Source organism: Typopeltis vanoorti, chromosome 10 (genome assembly GCF_054136105.1).
Source record: "Typopeltis vanoorti isolate ZY-2024b chromosome 10, IOZ_Tvanoo_1.0, whole genome shotgun sequence".
In the NCBI taxonomy this organism is placed as follows: Eukaryota; Metazoa; Arthropoda; class Arachnida; order Uropygi; family Thelyphonidae; genus Typopeltis; species Typopeltis vanoorti.
Window position 1 is genome coordinate 137,597,556 of NC_143558.1, and position 22,054 is coordinate 137,619,609.

Sequence of the window (22,054 nt, forward strand, 5' to 3'; positions counted from 1 at the left end):
TACTGAACTTCCCGCTTCTAAAATCTAGCATCAGAAACTTTTAGAGAAATACTTGTTACCTTCTAATGTTGAGTGGATTGATGCTAATTTAGTAACTGAACAGGTTAAAGTAATGTCTTAAATGGGAAAGGATGTCAAATTTTTTAAATGCCAAGGAACTGTTGATATGATCTGTTTGTGCCAAGAAAGGCTAAAGATAAGCATCATTCAAAGGGGAAAAAAAACTGGTTTTGTCTGGTTTCTGGGTAAATTAAAAGTAATAAGTGCTTGATTAAAGATACTGAAAAAATGAATAGAGATCTTGTTTGCAAAAGAAAAAAGGTAAGACTGTTTTTTGGTGTCATTAAGGCACTTGAATCTTGGAATGGTTCTGCAATATAGGGTTTGTTAAATAAGTGGGAAGAATGGAGTTGCTGTCATCAGCAAACCATGAATAGCATTCAAGTTCAGTGAGCAAAAATCATTTATGTACAGAGGAAAGAGAGAGAGGGCTAAAGGGACAGAATCTTAAGACACTACTGCATTATCATGTTGTTTAAGGAAATTAACAGTGTAGACTAGATAACTAAAAATATTTAATTATTATTATTTCCTGTATTTTGCCAAAGTTAAATCGGCATCTTCAGGCATTAATACATTGGTATTAAACATGTGCATGCAGGCACATTTCAGTAACAAAGATTGGAACAGGAGAGACACAGAATGACTTAAAGCCCTATAATAATACTACCTATTGGCTTTGGTTGGGTGTTCTTGACTGTTCAGCTGACTGTCTGCTGATAAGGGTTTCCCATATGAAAGGCAGTTTGATACAATTATTATTATTATGCAACACCTCCAGGGAGTCCAAAGACTCATCGAGGGAGAGTGTGCCAACAGCATTTAACGATTGATCCCCTTCCAACTACTAACCGCGCTCAAACTTAACTTTTTGCATGAGCCATTAGCAGCAGAGGCTCTACCAATCGACCAACTTTTCCTGGCAACATATTTGTTAAGATGGGACAGTTAGTAACAGCTGTAGCAGATTCGAGGAAAATCCTCTCAAATTGAAATTTGTTTCGGCAAAGTAAGGTGGCTTTTTTTTTCCAATGGATCCTGTTCCAGGTATCCTGAGCATCCATAGTGGTGGAAACGGATGTAATCCTGGTGCTCTGATATACAGTTGCTGGTTTCATACTATGGCCAAACAGGTAGGACAGCCTGCGTGCATATGTTTAATACCTGTGTATTAATCCCTGAAGGTGCCAATTTAACTTTGGCAAAATATAAGAAGTTATAAATAGTTTTAGTTATTATTTAGACTGTGTTGTTTTTTCCTTAAACAACACGATGCTGGAGAATCAACACCTAAGCCTAAACACCAGGATCACTCCTGCATTAGTGAAGAAGTCTGAAGGAAGGAAGCTGTTCACTGTGATATTGAACAGCTTCCTCTGTTCACACATCATAGTGAATGACAGAGAGAAAAAGGGCAATGGACTTTCAGATAGTAGACCAAAGTATCTCATGAATGATAAAATTAGTACTGGTATCATTAAGTGGTTGACTTCTAAGTATTGAAGTGGCTAACTGATTCCATGATTCCATTATTTTTGAGGACTAAGGTGAAGGCAGTGGGTTGAGTTTGATGGTGCTGTGGAATATATGGCAACTATGTAAATGTAGAGAAAATGCAAGATTGGTGTGTTAATGATCAGACATTCAATTTGAAGAGTCTTTTTGATATCTTGTTGGAAACAGATCACATTAGGCATGTAGTTTACTATACTGTTCATTATTCCATTTATGCCAGCTAGCTTGCAGTGTGTGTGTGTGGGGGGGGGGAGTTGGAAGTACTGGTGAGCAGAAATTGTTTCCAATGTCTTTGCAAGCTGTTAGAAGAAATGACCTGCAATTTGTAGAAAACATAAGTTTTCTGCATTTAGCCCTTTCAGAGTCAGATTTTCTTTGTTGCATGATTCAGTCCAGTCTGGAAATGAAGATGGAGTTTCATTAATCCATGAAGTATACTTATAGTATACTGAAGGTCAAGTCAGAAATGGCAAGTGGGAATTTTCACTGAAGTGAGGGAAAGCCTTCATTCTAGCAAGAATAATTTTTCTAACTAGTTTGGATTTGGAGAATGGAAACAATAGTCTGACCATGGAAAGGAAAAACTGGAGATATCCCATGTGGTGCTTTTTGTAGTAACAAAGGACACGAGGTTGAGAATGGCTGAGGGAAGGGTATTCTATAGAATAGTGAACATGCCCAAGTTTATGGTCTGAGCTATCTAGAGGAGGGTGACCTCAATTGTATATGTGGAAAAAGAACTGGTTGAAGAAGATCAAAAGTATTGGTACTGCTATTTTAGTTGGATAATTTGCATTAGATCATTGCATAACAACAAATATTACCACATCACTTCCACCTGACCTGTGGAATTGGAAAAGGAAAGACATTTAAAATTTTGAACATCAAAAGTCCCCTAGGAGAATGACATGTTTGTTTATATTTACACTACAGAATATCAAGCTTCAGGAATAACAATCCAAACAGGATACAGACATTATCAGCATCTGGAGAACCCTATAAACAGTTGATTAATGCACAGTTTCCCGAACTTCTTGCTAAAGTGAGCCCTAAAGCAACCAAATTTTTTTTGTGGAGCCTTCACAACTCAGTCTTTAAAATAAACATGAAAAAAAAGCAGAAATCAATAAACACTCACCATTTTACAATTTAGTGCACCATAAATTTAAAAAAATTAAGTTCATTTTAATGACTGCAGTGCAGTTGTTGTTTTGAACTGCAGAGTTTTTCAAAGTCTGGTATGATGGACGCAACTTGCAAAATCATATCATCGATTCATTAATTAAAAAATAAAATAAGTGAATATTTGTAAACACGATTCGCAGAGCCTTGAATTTTATTTGTGGAGTACTAAGGCTCTGCAGAGCTCACCCTGGGAAACCTTCGACTAATATTAATTAATGGGCAAGGAAACCTTAAGCCCTAGATTTGGCAGGCATTCTCTGTCATGGTATATCAGATCAGTCAAAAAAAAAAATAGTGCCATCCTTTTGAGAATTTTGAAATATTTCTTACTGGTTTTGGAGGTTTCATCAAAAACGAGATCCAGTTTGGATCTCCATAAGTGATGATGTACATTGCCCTGTTTGTGTTCATATATTGCAGTTGTTGCAATTAATATGCATTTTAAGAAATAAAGAGCTGAAAAGGTTTCACTCTGGCATGATAAATTATATATTATAAGGATACTATTAATCCATTGATGTTATTGCCAGATAAGATCGAAAGTTGAATAGTTTGCCAGAGACTTTATGACAATATAATCTTTAGCATGGGAATTGCCTCAGTTTACAGTATTCAAAGGACATGCAGTACTCAAGAGCTCAATATTCACCTTTTATAAATTTTTTTAGGTTTCCCTGGCCTTGGCAGCTGTTTAAGAACTGCTAATGATCATCAAAGATCAAGCAGAAACTCAAAGGCAAAAGCCCTCTGTTCAGTACCATAACAATCTCTTGTCAGAAAACTATTTCATTCATAAATGAATTCTCGGTAGGTGCATACATAAATGATTGGAATAAAGAGCCTTAAAAGCTTCATTCCGATAATACTTTATAGTAAATTGTATATTGTTATGATATTATCAATCCACTGATTATAGCCAGATAAGATATTTATTATTTTGTGACACTTCCTAGAAGTTCAAAGACTCATCGAGGGTGGACACCTACTCTACAACTCTCAAGATTTTTTCTCCCCAGTACCATCATACTTTCAATTGTGCTACGCAGGCACTCAGAAACTTTGAAGTTTACCCAGAGACACCATAACTTTTGCATGTGAATTCCCTTGGTTTGCTACTTAAGATATGGAATCTGCCTAGAAGCTCATATATATATATATATATATATATATATATATATATATGTTAAAGATGCCAAGATATTTTAAACCTGGTTTTACTCCATTTCCCAAGTAAGCAAACAGACAAACAAGTCAAGTTTGCGCCTGCATGTATTGCAAGTCTAGCTGATCCGCAAAGTAGTGCAAGTCAAGGCAACTCGTGGTAAAGGAGATGTATGATGCTATGTATTAAAGGCAAGGGTCCACTACCCAGACTGGTTTTGACCTTTATTGAGGTCTCATCAGTGGGAGCCAGGCTTAGGAATACCAAGATTTAAGTAATACAGAGCTTATAAGTATTTTACCTTGCACTACTTTGTGGGTCAGCTAGACTTGCAATATGTGCATGTGCAAACTTGACTTGTTTGTCTGTTTGCTTACTTGGGAAATGGAGTAAAACCAGGTTTAAAATAGCTTGTCATCTTTAACATATATTATACCCAATGTAAAAAACTTTCTACATATATATATATATATATATATATATATATATATATATATACACGAGGGTGATCGGAAAGTTCTCTGCCTAACAATGAGAAAACAAATTTATAATTTCAAAATTATTTTTATTTTTCAACATAATCTCCCTTAAGACTAATACATTTATTCCAGCTCCATTATCCCATCCCTGTAGTGGTTCTCAGTAAGATCTGCAAAATACCCCTCTGCAGCTGCAATAACCTCTTGATTCGAAGAAAAACTCTGACCAGCGAGGAAGAGTTTTAGTTTTGGGAAGAGATAGATGTCTGAGGGAGCCGATGTCTGGGGAATAGGTGGATGTTCCAACAATTCATAATGCAGATCCCTTAATTTTCCCATTGCCAAAACACCTTTTGTGGGCCAGGTGCATTGTTCTGATGAAAGATTTTTCCTTCTGCAAACCGGGTCTTTTCTCACAAATTTTTTTGTTTAGTATGTTAAAAGGTCGTAATAATATTTCCCAGTCATCGTTTTACCCTTTTCAAGATAATTAATAAATAAAATGCCTTTAGCATCCGAAAACACCAATGCCATGACCTTTCCTGCTGATGGAACCAACTTTGTCTTCTTTGGTACTCAACACCAGTTTCTGTCTACTGTTTTGACTGCTGTTTGGATTCTGGTGTGTAATGGTGAATCCAAGTCACATCCATAGTAATAAATGGATGCACAAAATCAGTTTTATTCTTGTTAAAATGCTTCAAGCACTGTTCAGAGATTTTCATGTGAGTGCGTTTTTGATCTGCTGTGAGCAAGTGTGGCACCCATCTTGTGCAAAGCTTTTTCATTCGCAGTTCTTCATGCAAAATATATCCTACACGTTCTTTTGAAATGCCTATAGTCTCAGCAATTTCACACACTTTGATTCGCTGGTCATCCAATACTATGTCGTGCACTTGATTAACGATTTCTGATGTTGTTACACTTTTCCGACGTCCTTCACGTGGATCATCTTCAAAGCTGGTATGGCCATGTTTAAACTCAGCAGCCCATTTCTTAATTGTCAAAAACGAAGGAGAAGAGTGCCCATTAACTTTTATGAACTTCGAATGAATTTCTTTTGGCGTTAAACCTTCTTTTCCAAAGAATTTTATAACCACACAATACTCTGTTTTATTTATTTCAAGGGATACAGATAACACTTTTGCTTCAAGACAGCTGTATGAAACAAACTACTTGATAGAATGACTTGCAGTTTCACATGGATGCTTATGACAGATGTACCAACTTAGAAAAAAAAAAATCTTGGCGATAGTGTTGACATCTATGGTTGAGGCCAAGAACTTTTCAGACTATTCCCGTATATCTTTTATTAGTGTATTTAAGTTTTGCTTACTTGGCATAATTTTTTGACATGAGATTGCTATGGTATTGGACAGATGGCTTTCTTTCTTGCTGTTTTTTTTCCTCGCTATATCTAATATTCACTATTAGATTATTTGTTTTATTGTCTATGTTATTTGGTTTGTTTTCCTACTACTTTGTGGGATGAAAAACAACCCCATTGCCTCCTTATGAAACTTGCTGAGTAATCTTCAGTTTGCAGGAAGAGGCTATGTATTTTGCTTTGCATGTCCATTAGCATTACAGTTTACTTCTTGGGCTTGTTGGTTTACTCATCCTTAATTGCCATTTTGTATTTTATTCAGTTGGAGTTAATTTTCTGTATAGCAAACTTGTAAAGACCAAAGGAACAATTACATTATAGTAGACAGCTTGCTATAGCAAATTTCTTTTGTATAGCGTTACTGAATTTTAGGTGACTTTTTAATTATTTTATTTATTTTTTGTAGATTGTTATATATATTCATTGTAGTGGTATTACCAAGAGTTCACTTTTTAAATTAAAGAACTCTTTCTCTGTGTCATACACGGTAAAGCATTTAAGAAAAAAAGGAAGTAAGCCATTGTACTATACTAATACATGGATTAAGAATTTAAAGTTAAAGGACCAAGTTTTCAAAAGATTAATAGTTATATAAAATAATACTCAATTTGATAATTCTAATGCAGAAGTTCTTTTTTTTTTTTTTTTTCCTACACCCAGTCTTTAATTCATTTCTGCTTCTCCAGCATTTCTTAATAATCAAAATCTTTATAAATTTTCTTTTCTTTTTTTTTTTTTTTTGTCTTCTATAATATTATAGCATATATCACTCAAGGGAATATAGGATATTATGATAGTCCAATGAAAGCCATTAAAAAGTTTCTATCAATTCTGAACACTTTTCTTTCTAGTTGGTCTTTATTTATTAGGTACTTTGGTTAGCCCTTACTTCACTGTCTTGTAAGGCAGTCTGAAGACTTCATTTATATTTTCATTTTTCTCCTGATCTTTTTCATGCTATTTCTACTTTAAATGCTTTTCCCAGTCTTTTGTTTTCCATTCTATTTAAGTGACTGTACTGCTTTTGGCAGATTACTTTTTGTTATCTTCATTTTAATATACTTCTGTCAACCATGTAAAATAAAGAGGATGGAGAAATAAGAAAAAAATTGCGTATAAATATAAAATAGAGTATAAACTCTTGTAGAATTTTTTCATACTTTTTCATAAAAATTTTTCATACGTCCCTATTCTCTGGACTCCCTTTCCCAATTTAAGAACAACTATTGTGATAAGTTGCAGTTGTCTACACTTCTCCATCATATAGTAATCCTGTATATTCTAAATTTTAATAAAATTTTAATTTAAAAAAGAAAAGCATAGTTAACCTTATTATTGAGAATAATAAGATTAATAAAAATACTGAAAAAATTCATTCCAGATAATTTAATGTTTACATTGTACTGATTTTAGATAGAAAAAGCATACTAAAGATTGCTTTTACTCTCAATTTCTTTTTTATTTTATTTATTTTTTAAAGAATATTATATGATTATTGCTAAACATTCTGCACACTTGAGTTGAATATGTATGAACTCATGAGCTGACTTGTTTGGGCTTATTCTCTTAATTCTAATCATTATAGATTTGTTGCATAATTCACAGCTGACAAGCATATGTCATGTTATGGACAAGCAATAATTCATTGCATAAAATATGTTCAAGTTTATCAGGTCAAGCTGATTTTTGGTCAGAAATTTTTCATACTTCTCTATTCTCTGGACTCCCTTTCCCAATTTAAGAACCACTATTCTGATAAGTTGCAGTTGTCTACACTTCTCCATCATATAGTAATCTTGTATATTCTAAATTTTAATAGCTCTAGTGAATTCTGATATGCAGAATGGAACAAGAAATTTGCAGCATCTTGAAGAAGTTAAAATGGAGCGTAAAGAATTAGGTTAGTTACTATAGAACTGCCTTCTTGTTTTTAAATGTCAAAGTACACTGGTGTCCAAAAGCTAAGGATGAACTATATTTTTAACTGTATATGAAAAAATTTTCATGACTACAGCGAAATATGCACATAAATTTATTGGCAGAATACTAATAAATTATATTACCCATAAAATGTATTATAAATTTTGTACAAATTAAATTGTGATATGTTTTTAGCAAAAATTACTATTTCCTAAGGAGGATGTAGTTAAGGAATTAATGTATAGTGCGTACAGAAAACTATGCATAGAGACATTTCAGTATAGAATATCCGCCCTGAACTGCAGTGCAGCTCTCACAACATCGTGCCATGTTTAGCACCAAATCATTCAGCCAAATGACTGCAGAATTTTCTGGAGGGGAATTTTGAGCAGCAGTGAGCCCCACTAATTCATACCAAACGTGTTCTCTGCAGTTGAGATCTGGGGAGTGTGCTAGCCACTCGATCAATTAATATTCTCAGTCTCCAGAAGTATCTCCACTACTCATGTATGATGTGTGTGGCATTGTCATCCATAAAAATGAATTTGTCAGCTACAGCACCACAGAACAATGGAATATGTTGTTGAAGAACTTTGTTGCAATATTGTTCACCAGTCTTAGTCCTTTTTCCAGCACTTGTAACTTGGTGCATTCATTAAGCATAATGCCTCCTCCCACCATGACCTCAGCACTGCTATATCTACCCCTTTCAATAACATTCTCACAATGCTAAGCAGTACCATTTTCATGCCAGATCAAGTGTCGTCTAGAATTGGAGGAAATACTAAAATGACTCTCATCTGTAAAGAGTAGATTATTCCATTAGTGTCTTGTCCAACTTTTATGGATACAACACCATGAAAACATGCTCTACAATGAGCTGTTGATAAAGGGATGCAGACTTACAGGCCTTTGGTCATATAGGTCTACTTGTTGCAGATGTCTTGCCACAGTTTATCAAGATATCACATACTAGTGCTTGAATGGAGCTGACCTATCATGGTGCATTGATTACATTTTACTGTTATAACCAAAAAATCTCTCTTCAGGCTCCATGGTAGAGCAAGGCCAACCTTTTAGCAAATATCTGGAACACATTCCATTGGTTTGAAAAGCTGCTCAAAGCCTGGATACAACACTCTGAGATTCCAAAACTCTCTGGCAATATCAGTAGTTCTGCAGCCTTCAAGCCTTCCAGTAATTCTTTCCTGATAAAGCGACTCCTTTTGTGAAGGAATAAAGTTGCAAACTTTATTCCTTCACAAAAAGAGCCACTTTCAAACACAATTTGCTTAGTTCGGCTTTTTGCCTTTTGTTGAGTTCTACCACGTGACCACTTTTCATGCAATTCAAATATTTGAATGTGTACCACTTTCTACTCGAAATCGTTAGTTATACAAATTGCAAAAGCTAATTCGTCTGAATTTGTGATTTTAATTTTCATGAATAGTGTTCAGCCTTAGGTTTTGGACACCAGTGTATTACGCTATTAGGGCTATATCATAACAAATTTTAAAATGTAAATTTATACCAAGAATGCTCTACTGTATATTATAATCTGTATATGATATACTGGTACATAATGATTATTTTTATTGTTAATATTCGTTGAAGATCACCTGTTGAATTTTCTTGGTGATTTTTGAATAATTAAAATATAATTCTGATGATATTTACATGAGTTTATTTCTTAAATTTTTTTTTAATAAAATAAAATAAAAAATCTGCAGATTTAAAAGCACAAGAATAACTACTTATTCCAAAGTTGTGTTAATTGTATATTGGCATTGACAAGATGATAACATAACATAACATAACATCTGTTGCAGTGTCATAAAATAGAAAAACTTCTAATAAAGGTATCTCCTTTATGTAGGAATGCCACTAAAATTCTACCAATACCTATGGTTGGGGGTGGGGGGGAGGAAGAGAACTGGTCACGCTCATCATATTGACCCCAAATATTACTTTAGTAATATAAAATTAAGATGCAGCAATCCAAGATGTCATTTACAAGGGTCATTTCAAATGTTCTGCACACTTATCATCCATGACCAATGGGATAATGTAATAGTTTCACCTTCACATCATTGTAAGCTAGACTCTGAGTTAAAACGTCATTTGGTTGTTTTCTATTTCTAGTGTTATTTTCTTACATAAGACTTCAAAGTTGCAGTGACCAGCATTCCTACATCAAAACGTGTTTCACTCAAAATATCCAGCCTTATGGAAAAGTGATGGTGGGTGTTTCCTCACCTTCTCTATATTCCTGAATTCTTCAGACTTTGACATGTTCCTTAAGTCAGGGGTCTGCAACCTTTTTTGAGGGAAGAGAGCCATTTTTGATCTAATAATAATATTAATAAAATAATTTGAAGAACTGCACTTCAGCTCAAGCTGGGAGGAAGATAGGGGAGTTTTTTTAAGAAATGAAATAGTGTGGGAAGCCATTTTATTAAAAAATTATGTATATGAGCTGTTTGATAAGTCCATGCAAAGTCTAAGAGGTGGCACCATCTCTTAGCGCCATCATTAGTTGGTGGCAACTGTTGGAGGATCACACACTAAGTTTCAGTCAGATAGATCTATTACTCTGTGTTTGGCGTTCATTTCAATTGATCAAGTACCGTGATTTGGGAAAAATGGAAGAGAAAGAATTTCGTGTAGTGATTAAACGTTACTTTTTGAAAGGCAAAATGGTTCAGGAAACCAAAGTTAAGCTTGATAAACATTACGGTGAGTCTGCACCTTTGATTAGAACGGTTTATAAGTGGTTTAGTAACTTTCAAAGTGACCATATGAGAACAAGTGATGCTGAATGTTCTGGATGCCCTGTTGAGATCACTACTGCAGAAATTATTGAAAAAATCCATGACATGGTGATGGATGATAGACGAGCGAAGGTGCGTGAAATTGCTAAAGCTGTCGGCATCTCAAATGACCATGTACATAATATTTTACATGAACATTTACATATGAGAAAACTATCCACAAGATGGGTGCTGTGTTTTTGCTGACACTGGATGAAAACTCATCTTCAATTGTGACCGCAAAATTGTTCGATTTACACTACGAAGTCCTTCTCCTCCCCTCCTATTCTCCAGATTTGGCTCCCTCGGACTACTATCTGTTTTCAAACATGAAAAAAGTGGCTGTCAGGAAAGAGATTTTCATTAAATGATGAGGTGATTGCCAAAACAACTGCCTATTTTGAAGAGTTGGACAAATCATACTATATGGATGGGATCAAAAAACTCTAGCATCGTTGGACTAAGTGTATAGACCTCAAAGGAGACTATGTTGAAAAATAAAAAATGTTTGTCACAAAATGTTTTCTTCATTTTTGCACGGACTTATCGAACAACCTTGATATTTTGGAATATTATTTATTAATGCTGAAAAAACATAACATACATCCAATTAGGTATGAATTAATGTGCTTTTTGCTGCTCAACATCACGCATGTATGCTGTAATTTTCATTTTTAAACGTGCTGAGAGACTCGCATTGTTCAGATGGTTTCTTGATTTATTTTTAATATTGTAAAAATATATTATTTTTATATGTACTTTATAATTCTTATTTAAATTTCATATCTCTTGAACTTCCTTTGTTATATCTCAGTGTTATTTATTTCTTTTATCTTAAACATAAACAGTCGTACCCAAAGTGTAATCTCATTGCTTTTTATAGTCTATCACTTTTAATTCTTTCAGTATATCAATTTAACTCCCCACCCCCCCCCCGGTCTCAAGGTCCGTGATTATGTTACTTCACGGGTATGTATTTTAGAATTTAAGAATTGCCTCTGGCTGGAGCCAATTCCTTTGACTAAATAGCTGGCTTTTTTTCACACCTATCTCTGAAAATTTATTTGTATTTACAACTACACCATCAGAGATCGCGCAGAGGAATTGTATATCTTTCCTGTCCAGCACAACACGGAAATATCTCTAAAAATTATCTCTTAAGTCAAGCAATGTTTAAATCTACTATTTGTCAGTAATGAAAAGATAAAACCTGTGGGACCTTAATATGAGAAGTGCATTGGTCAGGCAGAATCAGGCAAGTTATTTGACAAACAAAGCAATTTATTCATGCTAAATCATTATCAAATTCCTGCCATGTACCCTCAAGGGGTGTACAGGATATGATAGTACTACATGAAAAAAATTACATCATTACTAACTTCCTATCTACAATTTTCCTCCAAATCAGTCTATTACTTGTCAAGACTCCAACATTATCAGATCTTATATTTCTATCGTCTAAGGCACTTTGTACCATATCAATCCACCTATATCTTGGTCTTCCTCTGGGTCGTTTTGCTGCAAACCTAGCAGAGAAAACTTGTTTTGCTAATCTTTCTTCGCCCATTCTGTTCAAGTGACCATACCACCTAAGATTAGCTCTGCTGACACATTCCTGGATACTGACAATGTCAAGTTCTTTCCTAATATTGTCGTTTTTAATATGATATTGCCTTTGATGCCATCTGTTCACGCCTATAATCTTTCTCAGGACTCTCATATCTGTGGTCTCTAGTCTTTGGTCAAGTGTTTTACTTCTGACCCAGCTCTCAGATCCATAGGTTAAAACTGGTTTGAACAATTTCTTGTATACAGCTAATTTATTCTGACTAATTTCTCTCTTATTCCATATGAATTTATTCAATTGACTTCCCACCATACCAGCTTTGCTGATTCTGTTGTCTATTTCTATATTTAACTTACCATCTTCAGTAAAATCTGCCTAAGTAGCTGAAATGTTTTACTTGTTCCACAGGTTCTCCATTCACAACACAGTTGACATTTTCAATGATTCTGCCTATTTTCATTATCTTTGTCTTTTTATTGCTGACCTTCATACCATATCTATTACAACAGCTATTCAATTTAGTCAGAGAATCCTGCAGACTTGTAGCGGATTTATTTAGAAGTATAGCATCGTCCGCATAAAACAAAGAGCTGACATTAACATCTCCAATTTTGATATCATGTTTAATACCACTTTCCTTCATAATGTGATCCATATAGATAATGAATAACAGAGGGGATAACGTCCATCCTTGTCTCACACCAGATTTAACATTAAACCATCTTCCTGTACTTCCTTCAATTCTAACTGCTGACTTACAACTCAAATAAAGACTAAGTATTGCTTGATATAATGCCCTATTGACACCATATAACTGCAGCGTATTGAATAGCTTCTTTCTTGGCACCTTGTCATATGCCTTTTCCAAGTCGATAAAACTTAAATACAGATCTTTGCTGTATTCCCATGCTTTCTCGACTATTTGTCGTAAAGTGAAGATATGATCATGACAGCCTCTATTTAGCCCAAATCAAGCTTGTTCTTCACCAAGCTTTTCTTCCACAATTCTTCTCACCCGTTTCTCAAGTATACTTGCATAAATCTTACTAGGAACACTCAGTACGGAAATACCTCTGTAATTCTCACATTCAGTTTTATTTCCCTTTTTATATATGGGTACTATGAGAGCTCTACTCCAATCATCGGGAATTCGTCCCTCTGTCCAGACTTTCTGAACTATGCAGTGCAGCCACTGTAAGACTTATACCACCATACTTCAGCATTTCTGGTCGAATATCATCTACTCCTGCTGCCTTTCCACATTTCAAGCCTTTGATGGCTTTTTCTACTTCAAGTATGGATATGTATTCCTGACTGCATGCCTGGTCAGTGTTTTTTACCGCTGTGCTGTCATCACTGCTTGTTTCATTTAGCAGTTTTTCAAAGTAATTACTCCATACTTCAAGGATATCTTTTTCTCCCGTTTTCATGTCACCTTTATCATCTCTAACTACTTTTACAGCACTTTTTCATCCACTCTTAAGCTTCTTCAACAACCTCCAGAATATTTTGCCACCTTCTCGATATTTATTTTCCATATTGTTGCCAAAGTCCTCCCATGACTTTTGTTTAGCTAGTTTTACACAGTGTTTAGCTTTCTTACATTTGTCTCTGTATTCTCTAAGAGCACAAGCTGACTTATTTGCCAGGAACTTTTGATATGCTTTCTTCTTTTCCTTCACTGATTCTTTAACTTCCTGTGTCCACCATGGAGTTCTAATTTTTCTATCCTTGTAGACAACTTCACCACATGCCTCTATAGCTGAATCAATCAGGGTTTTCTTCAACGCTTGCCATTGAATCGCCAAGGTTTGTTTCCTGTTCTCAAACCTTTCATTTTTTCTTCAATAATCTTTGTGTATTTTAGTCTACAGTTCACATCCGAGAGCTGCTCAACTTTTATTTGCTTTAAAACTTTCTTGCATGTTATTCTTTTCAATATGAAATTCAATTTTATCCTGCTTAAGACTAAATAGTTATCACTTCCAATTTCAAATCCTCTGTACACTCTGGTGTCCTGCACCAGGGAGAAAACATCATTATCAACAATAACATAGTCAATGAGACTTTTCTTATTCCTTGTCTCTTTTCTCCATGTGAATTTGTGCGCATTTTTATGTTGGAACATGGTGTTTGTAATAATCAGTGCATGTCCTGAGCAGAAATCCAACAGATATTTGCCATTATTATTAGCTTTGCTCTTTTCTCCAAATTTTCCCGAAATATTTCTGTATGTCTCAGAATTATTTCCTACTCTGCTATTTAGATCCCCAGCAAGGACCAAATTTTCCTTTTTCATTGTGTCAGTTGCTTTTTCTAAAGCCTCAGAAAATTTCTCCACTTCTACCGTAGTAGAACCGTCTGTCGGATCATAGGCACAAATAAGTCTCATTGTCCAGAGTTCCCATTCTCATATTTGCCCACATTACTCTACTTGAGACTGACTGCCATTCAAGAAGATTAGCCTCGTATTTTGTTTTGAATACTATGGTTACTCCTTCTTTTCCTTGATTGCCATTGCCTGAATATAGTATTTTGTATTTATTGCTCAGAAATATTTCAACAGTTTTTGTCTTTCTTGTTTCAGTCACCCCTATTATGTCGATCTGGTACTTATCTAATTACTCAGCTAGCTCCATTTCTTTGCCATTCAGGCTTCTTATGTTGATGGTGCCAATCTTTAACTCTGGTGATGGTGAGTTGGGGTTTGTTTTCAGATTTGTTCCAGTAGCTGACTTTTCGCTGTTTGCCTTGGTTCCCTGGTGAAAACAACGGAGGCCTTGTTTAAACGGGCGATGCCCCAGCCGGCATGAAATTTTGTCATGTTGTACCATTATTTTGTTTATTGGTTTAAGCCAATAAGAATACAATTTGGTCGGCTAAATCCCGAATTTCCAGCCCATCCTCGTTCATTCAGTATCCGGGTAGATTCCCAACAGTGTGCACCATGAGAAGGTGAGGATTGGACATTAGGTCAGAAGCCATGGTCGATTCTCCGCATTGTTTTAAAGGCAATGTGGAAGTCTTCTCTCAGGTATACAGCTTTGACCCATAAAGGGTAACATTACACATACTAAAATAATCCAACTCAAATTCACGTGTCTGGTTCTCCACTAGATTAATTAAACATTTCTTGCTTAAGTTCAATGACTAATACGATAAATATGCTCACATATAAATCAGACATGGAAGCAGACTTATATATATTATTAGGCTTATCTAAAACTTTCACATACAATTCCCTCTTCAATATATGACATTATCTAATTCATCATAACTCTGCAAACTACTCCACAATTATTTTAACAAAATGGCTTTTTGTCTTTACTACTGTTCTTTATGCTAACAAATTATAAAATCAGCAATCTTTGCCATTAATTTCACATCTAGGAAAGTCCTATACAAAAGGTCCTACTTGCTACTTTGTCATCCAGTTGATTACACAAGATCCCAGAGATTGTTGACACTTTCTTCTACTTTCCGGTTAAAATCACGCACGGGCACTTTTTACGACATCAATGATACTTTTCACGTGGATGTTGTCAAGGAACTTAGCGGTGGGTACTCTGGAGTAGACAGTCACTGCTAATACAAACCTCCTATCATCGTCGTGCTTCGGCTGGCAGGACGTGGATCCCTGTCCTTGGAATGGCAGGACACACTGGAAACTCCTCGTAGCGAGAGCAGGAACAGAAAAGCCTTGCCTCTTTTCCTTCGATTCTTCCCCCTTTTATTCTGCTCTCCCGACCTTGGAACTCCTACAGATTGAATCACCCAGATTTTCTTGAAGGGGTGTTCTCAGCCACCCAGTGGTTGCTGAGTTATGTCGGGAAACCCCATACTTCATTGACCTTCGTGAGTTGCGATAGCTTCAGGTCTTACAATTTAAATACTGTCTGAGTTATTTCTTTGTCTGTACAATTTTCTTATTACAATTTATTCTAACATTTTTTCCAGGTTTATTACAGTAAAATGAGTTAAGTATTAATCAATTTTCCAGTATATTAAATTGATTTCATTTCCCAAGTAAAATCGGTATAGAAGAAATTTTATTCTAAATTCCTTCTATACAGGATTTTACATTATAGTTCATGAATGAAAATATTTGCTCTCAGAAATACATCAAACCAAAAACTGAGAAAAGTCCAAACATAAATGTTTTCAAATTTAAGTTAAGTTACTCGACATATCAAACACAATTTTGTTTTGTTTTTCCAATCATCTGTTGCCATCCATTTATCATAAATAACACACTGATATTATTTTGTTCCTGTTTTAACTATTCTATATACTACCCACAGCTGTAACAATTTACCTTTTTCACATTGCGATACCTGTACACCTGCTTGCGATGTGCAGGCAAACTAAACTGAGAAGTGTTTGTGGCATGTGTTGTACAGGTAGGCTACAAGTTAGAGCTACACATTGCCAACCCCAAGAAATGCTTCACTTCCATTGTGGAGGTTTCTATTGAAGTGTGTATTATCCAGTATTATCTGACCCTGCTTATCAGACATGTTAAAAAAAAAAAAAAAAGGGTTGCTGTCAGGAATGTAAGACCTAACCAAACATTATACAGTGTTGACAGAATAGAGACTATATTGTTGAATGCCTGTAAATGTAGTTAGCAAAATATAATGCCTGCATGTATGCTCTTCCCAAAATTGCACCGATACACAGTAGCTTATAGTGGAATTCACCTTCTTCCCTTATGGTCGCTATCCTTGTAATACCATCTAGAATAAAGGGCTGAACTATGTTAGATGTAGCAGGATAATTTATCTTTTTCCTCATAGGCTGCCGTATCTGTGAAGATAGGTGTTTATGATACTGATTAATACATCAGTATATGATTATTTCAATTTTAAAAAAAAATTCTTAAATAGATTCATCATGCCATGATAATACATTATCTCCTCTTACTTTGCTTATTTATGAAAGAAGGTAAACAAATAATAAAAACACACATAGAATGCTAACATTTATAATTTAATATACAACAATCTTGAAGTTGTCACATGTAACTCCATTGTGATCAACATAAAGTAGTTTATTTTCAGGCTAAAGTTATTTTAAAAGCATTAACTTTTAATAATCTTTTTTTTTTTTAATTTAATCTGGTCACCCTAGGATGTTATCACTTTATGTTTTAGTTTTGACCATGAGCTCTGCAGCATGTACATCTGCATGGACCCCATCTTGCTTATTTTGAGCCCTTTGCAACTTGAGGAAAAAGCTCCATGCTTTCGTCTGTAGGACAAGGACAATTCCCTCTTCAATATATAACATTATCTAATTCCTCATAACGCTGCAAACTACTTCACAATTATTTTAACAAAACAGCTTTGGGTATTATCTAACCATTAGTTTGCTTATGGTACTTGTGTGTTTGGTGTGTTTACAATCCACTCATGTAATGGGATACACATAAAAAATAAATAAACAAATAAAAAATAAATAAATATAAAAAAATATAAAATTTTTTAAATATTTTTTTGTGAGCACTACAGTAGGGGTAATTAAAGGAGTGCTTCTACTGTTATTTGCTTCATTCCAAAAGATTGATGTATGTGGCATTCTGATTTTCTAATCATGTTACAGAAATTTCTGACTTGACCTTTAATGTTGTTTCTTAATCCCCCATACCTTTCCTTTAAAAAAAACATTTTCAGGAAATTACTGTGCTTCAGGAGATGTCCTATCCATTTTTCTCTTCTGGTTTTTTACTGTCAAAATAATATTTCTATTCTCCCTTATTCATCAGAGTACTTCCCATAAGTCACCTTTCTTTCCATTTTATTTTCTCTACCTTTTTCCAACTCTAACTCAATTCTCATTATTATCAAACTATTCTTTGCATTATAATTTTATATATCTTTTTCACTTTTGCCATCCTCTGTTATTAAACATTTTAGATATTGAAAACTTGAAACATTGTTTCACTGTTGAGTGAGATTTTAATGGTGGCTGTTTTTAATGTTTTTGTTCCTGACCAGGACTTTGGTTTTATTGGTATGTATATATAGTAATATTATATTTTTTTAAATTCTCTCCAAAACGTTTTGCAGGTCTATTTCTGAATCAGTAATTGAGGCAGTGCCATATTTGTATATATAATCCACTACACTAGCCATTTGTGAATCTGCTACATATTATTTCCATGTTTATTTCATTAATAGTATCTTCATCATATAAGATGAAGTGCACAGAGGTGGAATCCTTGCTTCACTTCTTTTTTTTTTTTTCCAGACCTCTCTGGATATTCCAGGTACAACTTATATATAACTCTCCTCTCTCTAACCCATGTTATCTCTGTCAAAACTTCTAAATAATTTTTTTTCCAAGTTACTTACTTGGTCAGGTCCTCTTCTGAATCCACAAAAGCAGTTATTCTTTTTTCCATATAAATTTATAAATCCAAGTTGGTCTCCACTTAGTTTTCCTTCTATTTTATTTCTTATTCTCCTTTGCATTATTTTGAGATGTATTTCTGAAGCATGTGACATGAATTTACATGTGCAATAATATTTATTATCTATAGCAGGGGTTTTCAACCCGTTGATCGCAGAGTGATTTTTGGTCAATCTCTTGTGTATTCCTCCTTACTTACAAATTTAATTAAAACTGAAAATGTAATATTTTATTTATCATTATTTTGTGTTATTTTTAATTCGCTTTAAGTGTATTGCTATTGTTTATTTATTTTTCGTCAAATCAGTTCAAATCAATAATTTTCTTATACGTCCAGGAAAATGAATTAATTTGGATCAGTGGAAGTCAAACAGCGAGCCGAGTGAATACGATTATAAGCAAAGTGTACAAACTCGATTGTAGCTTAAATATTAAATATTCCAAAGCACATTACATCAATTTTTTACTTAGATTAAGTCCCATGTGAATATTGTAAAAAATTAAACTTTGTTTGTCTCAGTATAGTTTGTATTAGATGTTTTTGTAAATAACTCTTTTGAAGCTAACTGTATATACTGATTTAATAAGAATATGTTAGAGTGTTAAAAACAAAGACAATGTTTTTTTCGCCAAAGCTGTACATGGCGGCATTAGAAAAAAAATTAGAAAGATTGTTTTTGAAACTGTATGTACGAGAAATGCTTGCAGGTTCTAAGTGTAAACATCTCCGAAGTCAGTTCCAGAATTGCTGTCATAGAGGAGGCCGTCCGTTCCAGAGTCGCCATCAGAGAGACTGTCCAGATCCACATTGCTTGAGATAGGAGTTTCCCACTTCCAGAAAGGTGCTTCTCGGTTCGAGACGTTGCTAGAGAGAGAGAGAGAGAGAGAGAGAGACTACTTCTAGGCCGCAGACAAGGTTTCAAATTGCCAAAAGGAAGAGTTCCAATTGCCGGAGAAAAGTTTCCAGGCCAGGTTAATGTCAGACATTCACCAGTGTGTTGCGTTTTCATTACAATTTGATGAATCAAACGACTTCACTGATATTGCTCAGTTAATGATATTTATTTGCATGGTATTTCAAGATTATTCAAGTAAAGAAGAACTTTTGAAAATTATACCATTATTGGGAAGGACTAGGGAAGAACACATTTTTTCAGCATTCGATGAATTTGTGAAACAACACAAACTTCTGCTTTTTAAACTTGCGTCTGATACTACTAATGGTGCTCCTACAATGCTTCATTTCATTATGTAAAAACGATGACAAATATCCAGATTTTTTAACATAACACTGTATTATTCACCAACAAGTACTGTTTGATAAAAGATTAAACACAAAAGATGTTTTAGATATTACATTTGAAATTGTAAATTCTGTTTGAAGAAAAGCCCTGCAACAGCGGTTATTTAAATTACAAGCAGATGATAGGGAACTTCTGTTGTACAATAATGTTTTCTGGCTCAGCAGAAATCAATTTTTAGAAAGATTTCTTGTATTAATTAACTATATAAAATTTTTTCTTGATGAAAAAGGAGATATTTATTCCACAATTGAGTGAAAAAAGATGGTTGTTACACTTATCATTTTTAGTAGATTTCTGTGTGAAATTAAGCAATTTACATTTAGAGTTACAAGGTAGAGATAAAAATTTATTTGACATGTTAATAAGTTCAATAAAAACTTTCCAACAATACTTACTTTTATTAAAGAAAAATATAAATGACTGTGAATTTAGACATCTCCCATATTTATTAAAATTTTTTGAACAAAATCAAGAAATGCTTCGCTATGATTTAAAAGAATTTATTCGGGTAATAGAATTAGTTGAGGAAAAAATAAATTCAAGATTTAAAGATTTTAATAAAACTGAAATGATTGTATCTTTTATCAATAATCCATTTCAAGAAAACTTGAACATCACAGAAATTTCAAATAAAATTAGTCGGCTGTTAGTGGGTAGTTTGCATTTAAAATCAATAAACGATGAAGTCATTTGGAAGTATGCACATGAAAAATTCCCAGTATTAACTGATATTGCGCAACAAATTCTGTGATGTTTTGGATCGACATACTTGTCAGAATCCACTTTTTCAAATATGACCATCATAAAAAATCAATTAAGAAACCAAATTACAAATGATCATTTGGATGATTGTCTGCGATTGGCCACTTCTTCATATCAACTTGATTATGAAAATATTGCGAGGTCCAAACAATGCCAAATTTCACATTAACTTTTTTTTTTTTTAATCAACCAGCATTTCCTGTCACTTGTGAGTTTGTAATCAAGCTGTTATTTTTTCTAACTTTGGTTTTCTAAAATAGGGAAATGAATATTTTATTCCAATATATATTGTTTTTTGTTGTATTAAAATAATTAAGTGATAAATAAATTTTTAAATACACGAAGTTTTTAGTTGTTTATTTCTGCGTAATCAGATATCAGGTTGGGGGGAACGTGATCTAAAGAAGAGAGTAGATCGCCGAATAACTTTTTATAGAAAGTAACTTGCATAGTAAAAAATATTGAACACCATTGATCTATAACTTCAGCTTTCTTTTGTATTGGAATTATAGTTATGTGAAAGAATGTAAGACTTTTTTTTGAAGTCTCTCATTGTTTCTCGTTTTCTCTAATAAGATCAAATAACATATTTTATCATCTTGCCTACTTCCTTTATCATTTCTGCTTTGTCATATAGAATGCTAGGTCCTTCATCTTTGCTTTTATCATCTGTTTTGTTGTTAGTCTTATTATGTTAGCTTTGCCCTTTTCTCCAGTTTTTCTCAGAATATTTCTTTATTCTTTGTGTGGATTTTCTGCCCTGCTGTCTCCAGCAAAAACTAGTGTTTTCTTTATATCAGTTGCCCTCTCTAATGACTAAAAATGTCTTCTCCTTTTGTTCCAGAACATTTTATTAGATTATATGCACTCTTACTAATTTCTCCTTTTGAAATGTACTTACATCACTGTATTTTAAATTGAAATTCACTCATGTTGTTATCTTTTGTTTCATAAAGAATACTGAAGTTACTCTTTATTTAGAAGTATCCCCTGTAAATTCATATGCTTGCTCTGTTTTCTGTTGATGGTATACTTATCTTCATTTCCATTTAATCTGAGTTGAGTTTTTTTTATTGAATTTTCACTAGTCACCTGTGATATCTGACAAAAATGGCAAAGTCCTTATTCAAGCGGTCAGTATGTCAGCCACCATGATATGTGATTATTGTACCCTTGTGTGTGTATGATTTAAACCCATACAGCATGCATTTGACTACGTTTCAGATTGCCACCCATCTTCATTTGTTCAGTATACAGCAGATATCTAATACGATGCACCACAAGAAGGCAAAGATTGATCCAATGTCAATCTTTGCCTGCTTGGTTCTCTGCATTCTTTATAAGCTAGGCAACGTTTTATTTCAGTTATCTAGCTTTTTTATCCTTATGAAACATGCATTCCTTTCAAAATAATTAGCAGAAAAGCATACGTTAAAGATACTCTCTCATTATTATGTGTTATAGCATCTTAAAAAAAAAAAATACTGAAAAA

The 22,054-nt window shown here is 34.0% G+C and overlaps 1 protein-coding gene across 3 annotated transcripts in view; it reads left to right on the forward strand.

The window, feature by feature from the left end:
* Nucleotides 1-22,054, forward strand: part of lili (LMBR1-like protein lilipod) — a 434,111-nt gene that overhangs the window by 288,557 nt on the left and 123,500 nt on the right. For all 3 annotated transcript variants that reach the window (XM_090398849.1, XM_090398851.1, XM_090398850.1), the window contains one exon: nt 7,608-7,688. In XM_090398849.1, coding sequence (XP_090254975.1) covers nt 7,608-7,688 — 81 coding nt within the window. The remainder of the gene's footprint in view (nt 1-7,607; nt 7,689-22,054) is intronic.